Source organism: Bipolaris oryzae, assembly GCF_000523455.1.
Source record: "Bipolaris oryzae ATCC 44560 unplaced genomic scaffold scaffold_94, whole genome shotgun sequence".
In the NCBI taxonomy this organism is placed as follows: domain Eukaryota; kingdom Fungi; phylum Ascomycota; class Dothideomycetes; order Pleosporales; family Pleosporaceae; genus Bipolaris; species Bipolaris oryzae.
Genome location: NW_006911370.1, coordinates 78,072 through 86,321, shown reverse-complemented (window position 1 = coordinate 86,321; position 8,250 = coordinate 78,072). Strand labels below are relative to the sequence as shown.

The 8,250-nt window shown below is 54.9% G+C and overlaps 2 protein-coding genes across 2 annotated transcripts; one reads left to right on the top strand and one right to left on the bottom strand.

Annotated features, from left to right (window-relative positions):
* On the bottom strand, positions 1-4,561 carry COCMIDRAFT_6573 (uncharacterized protein; the record flags this gene model as incomplete). Its single annotated transcript, XM_007691204.1, has 2 exons — positions 1-573; positions 626-4,561. The coding sequence occupies 2 exons, from the start codon at positions 4,559-4,561 to the stop codon at positions 1-3; spliced, it is 4,509 nt and encodes a 1,502-aa protein (XP_007689394.1).
* Positions 4,562-6,064: 1,503 nt separating this feature from the next.
* COCMIDRAFT_99125 (uncharacterized protein) lies at positions 6,065-7,810 on the top strand (the record flags this gene model as incomplete). The annotated part of the gene is made up of 1 exon (XM_007691230.1): positions 6,065-7,810. The coding sequence occupies one exon, from the start codon at positions 6,065-6,067 to the stop codon at positions 7,808-7,810; it is 1,746 nt and encodes a 581-aa protein (XP_007689420.1).
* Between the last annotated feature and the right edge of the window lie 440 nt (positions 7,811-8,250).

The window sequence follows — 8,250 nt, the reverse complement described above, 5'->3', positions numbered from 1 at the left end:
TCACGTAGGGGGGTTCTCGGCGTCGGCTTCATCAGCAGGAGGAGGAGGTGGTGGTGGGGAAGATGTTGGCGGAGGGGGAGGTTCCGTCTTGCCTTCCTCTTGATTTTGCAGAAGCCGTGCTTGCTCTTCAGGGATATCACCTGTTTCCTTTTCTTCACCAGCCATTGGGTCTTCGGAGCGAAGTACTGCTGCTTCCTCCATTTCTTCCGAGGGATTCGAGACTGGTGGTTCGCCAGACGGTTTCGTCACGGCTTCGTCGGCGGTATGCTTTCCGCGTTGGAACCAGCCGCCCTTTTCCCACGCGCCAGGCTGATACAGACAGTCATTCCGTACATCTGTGTCGACAATAGCGCGCATGAGTCGGTTGAGCCGGTCAAAGGAAATCGGCTTGAGGATCCAGGCATCAAACCCAGCATCAATGTAATGCTGGCGATCGCGCTCAATCAGGGATGCCGAGACCGCAATGATAGGAACGCGTCCGCAAAGGGCTGCTCGGGGAGAGTATATGTTACCATGTGACTTTTCGAACGATCTTATCATCTTTGTCGAAGTAAGTCCGTCCACAATTGGCATCTTGATGATAATTAGTTCATGTCAAAGGATATACATAGTCAACAGCACGTACCTGCATATCCATCAAGACGACATCGACGTCTTTAGAGTTGTCACAGTATGCAGATGCGCATTCCTCACCATTTACGGTAAGGTGAACGTGGTGTCCAAGCTTCTCCAGCCGCTTCTTAACAATCCTGCTATTCACCGGGTCGTCTTCAGCAACAAGCACACACATGTTGTCAGCTGATAGAGGCTTGGGTTTAGCAGCCGGCTGTACAGGCTCGTCTTCACCGACCTCACAAAGTATGTTTCCAGATGGGCGAACGCCAATTGGAGAGCTGCCGCCTTCATCGGGAACCTTCAAGGCCACGACAGGAGCATCGGAACCGGGAACTGCCTCTTCACCAGGTGCCCTTGATTGCATGATTCTTTGATGAGGCGGAACAACGGTCTGGCTACTAAAGTCTTCGAGACTCTTGGACCTCCTACGAGCCGCGGCTGATGCATCCGGATCTAGACTGCTGCGTTTCGTCAAAGTCGGCCTCATGGATCGCGAGCCTGGACTCGCATCACCCCTTCCTATCAAGTGTGGCTCTTGTATGGCGTCGATAAGTCTGTCCACATCGCTTCTTTGACTCGAGGTAGTCTTGAAACTTCGCAGGCTATTCTTGCTTGTCAAACTGCCAGCACTAGTCTTCCGTACGATAACATGACTCGTCTGTTTGTCGTCTTCGTCTGCAGAACCCTGGCGAGACAGACTTGGTGCTATCAGCGTCCGCTCTCCAGCAGTGGGACTGGAAATATTAGGCAGAGGCTCTTCGGCGTGAGGTGTAACGCTTTCTGCAGGTGAGGCTCCGCCAGTAGTAACGCTATCTACCTCAGACTCTGGAATATCGAACGGTAACTGTATGACAAATCTTGTGCCTTTGCCTTCTTCTGAGCGTAACCTTAGCTGTCCGTTCATGTTTCTAATGATACGTCCTACAATGGCTAATCCAAGACCCAACGTCGATTTTTCACCCTGTTCCGCGAGCTTTTTCTGATCTGGTATCAAAGCATCCTCTAGCATGGAGGCAGGCTCAGATTGCACTTGTTCGAGGTCATTGAAAAGCTGGTCAAGCTTCTTCTGGCTCATGCCGGCACCTGTGTCGGACACTGCCACTTCGATATCGACGTGGTCTCGACCCGTTCTGGCTGCAACGTATGCTTCAACTTTTACACATCCTTGAGTGGTGTGTTGAATTGCATTGGCTGTGATGTTGGAGATGGCCTGCCGTACTCGCCGCTGATCTCCGATACAGTGATTAGGCAAACCTGGATGCTGAATGATTTGATAGTCGATGCTCTTTCTTTTGGCATCATTGCGGAACATATCTGTGGCCTCCCTGATAGTGTCTTTGAGATCAAACAGCTCGCCCTTGATAAGGGGTCCGCCCTCTTCAGTTTTGGTCAAATCGAGGAGATCGTTGATCACATAGATGAGGGATTTGGATGCCGAATGAGACCGCGAGAGGTTCTCTCGTGTTTCTGTATCCAAGGCACCTTCTAGCGCTATCTCCAGGTAATTGATGATGGCGTTTAGTGGTGTACGGACTTCATGTGCCGAGTTTGCAAGCAACAACCGGGTCAGCTGACTGCTTTGTAAAGCAGCTTCCTTTTGCCTCCATACTTCAATGAATTTTCCATAGACCAAGCAGAGAACAGAGGCGGTTTCTATCTCTTCCTCTGTCCACTCCCGGCACTTGCCGACAACTGTCTCAGACCAGGTCTTGAAGCTCTTTCGTGGTTCCAGATAACCCTCAGTGCCTTCCTTGATATACTTTTCATAAGGGTTACCAGCCCATTTGACTTGTCTGAGTTGTCCCTTTCGGAAAAAGACAATAAAGTCCTCGCCATCGACGGACAATGGGACTATCAGCATTCCGGCAATGGCGTGGAAACCTGGCGGATACCGCAAGTCTGGAAAGTCCGAGGCAATGTCGGTAGAGGTCATTACGGCCTGGATCCTCCTCATCCTGAGATACTCCAACATGGCGAGAGATTCCTGTGAATTTTCGAGATTGCCCAAAATCTTAGTCTCGTCGCGGATCGACAGTAGGCCAAAGTCTGCGTTGAAGAGTTTGAGGAGGTCGTCAGAGGAGGCGATGATGTACCCCGAGGGATTGTGCTGTGTTGGTACTGTGTTGATCAACTTGCGTGCTTGTAATCTCGATGCGTATGACAGCCTTTCGATATTTCTCGATGCTGAATCACCAATCATCCGACACATTTTACGAATAGGAAAAGAGACGCGCATGCCACGGGGCCCATACGTATGGCACGCAATAAGACCCCACAATTCGCCAAAAGCATTGATCGAAATCGACATTGACGATCGCACCGCCATGTTTGCGAGGTACTTTAGGTGAATCGGAGACATGGCGCGAAGGTATGAATGGGTAAGATCGAGGGGTACCTCCAAATCTTCCGCTGTTCGGCAGACAAGTCGCGCCGTTTGTAGGTCGCGGTCGTACAGCATACGGACTTTGTTAATCTTGTACAGCTCTCGAGCTTGTTTGGGTATGTCCGAGGCAGGAAAGTTTAAGCCCTTGTAGAGATCCTTTGTCGCTCGAGGATCTACAAGCTCGGTGACGACACGGCCGTTGAAGCTCTGATCGAATTGATAGATCATAACGCGATGGAAGCCGGTCAACTCTTTAACAACTCCAACCAGCACCTTTAGAAACTTTTCTAATGAGGGCGCGGCAGCTAATTGTTCTTGCACCTGTGACATGATATTGAAGACCTCCATAGCCGCCGCCTCACCCTTCCTTTTCCGTGCACTGCGCAAGATCCGCAAAGGCTTACTTTTGATCTCTGTGCTTTCCAAGAATTCATCAGCAGTAGGCTGACTGGACAAGGTATCTTCCGGTAGGTCAGGCGTGTTGTTGTTGGGTGGCACGAGTGGGTAGAGTGGGTCTTCCTCCAGCTCGAATTCACAAATAACTAGACCAGGATTGGCCTCGTTCATGTGAATCGCGCACCATAGCTTGCGGGTTCGAGTGTGGCCTGCAATCTTGATGGACATGGTGAAGACCTCGGGTCCATTAGACGTGACGTTGGACTCTTCATCCTTGACAAAGTCGATGTGGTCGAGAAGGTTGTCGGCCTGCTCTTCGGAGAGGATGTCTGTAAAGCTTTCTAGAGCGAAGAGCTCCTTTGGAGTACGCCCCAGTATCCGCTTGGAGTTCTCACTGACAATACGCACCTGCAGATTGCCATCGGGGTCGTCTCGTAATGCTACCAAGAGACCAAAGCCCTGTACAGCGCCTGGGAGATGGATGGGTTCGTCTTCGCACCGTTGTAACGTCTCACCTTCACGCCCTGTTATGACCATGTGACCACCCTCGGTGGAGACGTGCTTGAACCGGTGTGTGACCAAGTCACCCATGTCCATACTGCTGATGCCGCTCTTTGTTGAAGGCGCGTGTTCGGGCTTGAAGGATGGCGATCGGCTGTCGTCGTTTACGCTACCATTGGATTTATTTGACGACATGTCGTTGAAGAGTTGTGAGGGTATAGGTTGTCCGCCTCTCTGCGCCGTCTTGCCTGGTCCATGGCGCATGGTCCACACACGTTGTGACGCATGCGAGGATTGCGATGTGAGGGAGCCTTGAGAGGCTCGACGGGTATCGGTGGCAAGGCGAGGGTCATTTGCCCGGGAGTAGGGATGGAAGTAGTCACCTTGTGCATTCTGACCCTTGGGCGTGGGACTAGGGTCGACGCTAATGGCACTGCGGATAGGGAAGACACGGTCGTTGGCAGAGGGACTGAGGGGACCTGTTGTCTCGGTCGTGGAGGCGCGCGACCTTTGACTGGGTTGTGTGGCAGCAAAGTCGATAGCGTCGGTGGCGGCAGATGGCGATGGCGGCTCTTCTGGCACTGGAGAGATGGTGGAGAAGTGGTGGTGGCCATTGTCGAGGGCAGAGGATCCATCCTGAGGAATCTGGTCGGATGATTGAGACATGGAGGCGCTGCAGCAGTCGTGGGCCGTCTTCCTATTGCCGATGAAGGGTAGACGGGGGGGGGGGGGCTGGCAAGGCGAAGTGGTTCCTGGAGCCCCAGTTGGCCGCTAGGAATACAAGAACACCGGCACACGGTCGAGTCTGGGGCGCTTCAACCGTCCATGGGCTTTCTAGCGAGTAACGAGGCGTGGGGAGAATATTCAGGGAGGGCGTGGGAGGGTCGCGCCTTGACTTGGCGTTATGCAGGGACCGGTGAACAGGTGACGAGGGCAAAAGTGGTGACGATGGGACTGATAGTAGCTAACAAAAGACCCCTTTTTGATTTTGTCGTCGTCGTGGCCGGGGTAGGGTAGGGCCGGCAGGCGCATCAAATTGGGCAGTGTTGCTGCTGAAGGTGGAGGGTGCGGGGGCGGCGAGGAAATCTGGACCTTTGGAGGAAACAGGGTAGTGGGCAAGGACGAGGATTAGATGTCGACGGCGGGCGAGAGGCGACAGCAGCAGCAGCACCGGCAGCGCCAGCAGCAGCAGACGGGGGCGCGCGGAGAGGGAGGCAGGGCTCCTGTGAGTAGCTGGGGCGGCGCATGCACAGTGAAGCAGAGGACGTCAGTGTCGTACTACAGGCGAAGCTGGACAGCAGTCATGACCGGCTGGACAGAGACTTGGACGGCCTGGTGCACGCCCTGTTGCGTCGATCGCCGCCGGCTTTGGGGATAGCTGGTGCATCTCTGGGATCGTCGATTTAAGCCTAGAGCAGGATAGCGCAAGTAGAGGACGGGCGAGGCGTGAAAAGCTCTGGTGTGGCCAAGTGGTCCGCAAGCATGGCTTTTTGGCGACAATTGCATGCTGGCGTCGCCACGGCCCACCCACCGCCCATGCGGCGGTGCAGGCCTCGCCACCAGGGGCCACATGACGTCACCCGCCCGCCTCTTGCGTCGGAGCCCGGCCTGCCTGCCCCGACGCCCGCCCAGACCGGAATAAGTGTCTCGCCGTCGGAGGGGACATGCACGTGACTGGCGCCACCATTGCCAGTGCCAGTGCCCATGCCAGTGCCCTGCCCATGTTCTGCACGCCTTGCCCGCCCGGACCGGAATAAGTGTCTCGCCGTCGGGACATGCACGTGACTGCCAGTGCCCAGCCATGCCCAAGCCCTGCCCATGTTCTGCCCGCCTTGCCCGCCTTGCCCGCCTTGCCCGCCTATGCTGCCCTGTCCTATCCGCCCTGCCCCTCCGCCTACTCTACACTACTCGCTACATGCACATGCACATGCACACGCACATGCACTTGCTACACCTGCTGTTACACCCACATCCCATAACCTCCCCGCCATACCCCCTTCCCGCTCCCGTGTCCCTGACACCCCTCCGTCCTCTCTGCCACATGCATCAGATTAGATAGCCACGAGGGCCCGGTGGGGCTGCGGCCAATGGCGGGTTAACACACTCCCTCTGCCACTGCCCTTTGTCCTGCTCACTGCAACCCCAAAAACACCCCTTCTCTCTTCCCCAATGGCAGCGCAATCACCAGCCCGGACCCTCAATGTCCTCGTCGCCCTGACAGACCCCTCGGCCTTCCGCTTTGGCTGCTCCATTGTCGCCCGTCTGCACCGCCTCGACAACGTCTCTCTAAAGGTCATTGCCTGCAAAGAATTCCCAGCCGCCGCCCAGACTACCATTCCTCCTCAACTCGAGCCGCTATGGCACACATACACGCCTGACGACACTGCGCCGCCCGACTGGCAGCACGCCGACTACCTCGACACATGCGTTGCCGACTACTGCGCCTGGGCAGACCTGCTAGTCCTTGCGCCGCTCAATGCAGAGAACCTGGCACGCATGCTCCATGGCTTCACCACCAGCCTGCATCTGCAGCTTCTGCGCAGCTGGAACGTGTCTAAGAAGATACTGCTCATACCCGCAATGTCAACACTGATGTGGGAGAATCCCATGTCACGGAAGCACATCAGCAAGATCCGGCGCAAGTGGAATTGGATCCGCGTCTTGCCTCCCTTCTTGTGGTCGTTTGATCACTCCGGCCGCAAATACCAGCCGTGGGTAGAAGGCCACAAAGCCTTCAACGAATCCATCCAGACTCAGATCGACCTTATGGCTGTAGGCAACCGCACCGTCGCCCTGCCCATTGCCCATCTACCAACACTGACGCCTACGAGGAGCAAAGGGCCCCGTCTCCCACCCGAACTCTGGTCAATCGTCCTTGAATTCACAAAAGACTGGGAGCTAGCAACCACGCTCAACGTCCACACAACCCTGCCGATACCCAAAGAGTGGCGCCAAGCCGCGAGCGACGAAGGGCCAAAGACACAGATGCAGAAACTCGAGTGGGCCCTGCTCACATATCCATACCCGGACATCAAGAAGGTCTTTGACATGGAAAAACCGACACGCATATCACGCCTCTGCATTGAACTCATCATGCGCTTTGCCATGGTGCCTGTACTTGCCCATCTCGAAACATGCCACAAGGATCTTTTCTGGGGAACCTTTGGCCACACTTTCCTACCTCACAAGGCCTCAGTGTTTGGCAAGACGGAGATTTTGGACTATTGGAGAACGTCGCCTGCCTTCTTGACAAAGGAGTACTCTGATGAGGCTATTGACGATGCGAGCCGTGCCAACTCGGTCCAAGTCCTCGATTGGTGGTACCACTCTGGTCTTGCGCTCAAGTACACTGAAGCGGCACTTGAGCAGGCAAGCTCTCAGGGACATATTCATGTGCTCAAGTGGTGGAAGGAGCACAGTCGTCACCGGACCGCCCCTTCCGTCCCATCTAGCCCAATCGACGAAGACGCTCCTACCAAGTCGCATCGCGAGGACCTACCGCTCAAGGTCGGAAAGTCCATCACCTACGCAACACAGTCTGGCTGTCTACCAGCAATCATCTTTTGGGTTGACTCGGGCATCCCCTTCTCCCACGAGGATACCATTGCCAAGGTTGCCTCGACCCACGGCCATACTCACATTCTAGACTACTGGCGCAAACTCCGCGGCGAGAAAATTCTCTTCGATAACCAGGTTCTTGTGGGGCCTACTAAGATGGGCCACGCTCACGTACTCGAATGGTGGAAGCGTAGTGGGTTGAAAGTCGAGTACAAAACATGTGACATAGAAGAGGCCCTGGAAGACGGGGTCGAGGGAGCCAAGGGCGAGGCTGTGAGGAGATGGTGGGCGCTGAACGGACTAAATCTCGGTGTCGGGACGAGCGAGTGGATGAGAGTCAAGGTATTGGGCTCGTAACGATGGCATAGCACAATAAATGAAATTGATCGCATGACATGTTTCCTAGAGTTTTTTTTTTGCATGTATGCAGTATTATATGCAGTATGCATGCCATTTGTTCAAACGGGCGGAAGCGGATACTCAAAGTGAATCGACTGCCCTGCCCCGCCCCGCGACCGTCCGATAGGCGTCCTCACGGCAAAGGCGCAATAGGGTCTTCTTACCCCTTCTGGCCGGCCTATCAGGAGCGGAAGTCGGCGAGCCAGGTACCCGATAGCCAATCGGGGTTTCGGGATTTGTCGTCTTGCCTTCTGTTGTAGATTCCCTACCTAGGGCCGAGCCCTAAAACCGCTACAAGAATCGGCAACTTTCTGTACACCGTATCTACTTTTCAACACCTCACCTCCACCATCCGCTTCTGCACCCGCATACCACGTCCCACCCTCGTACCGCTCCTA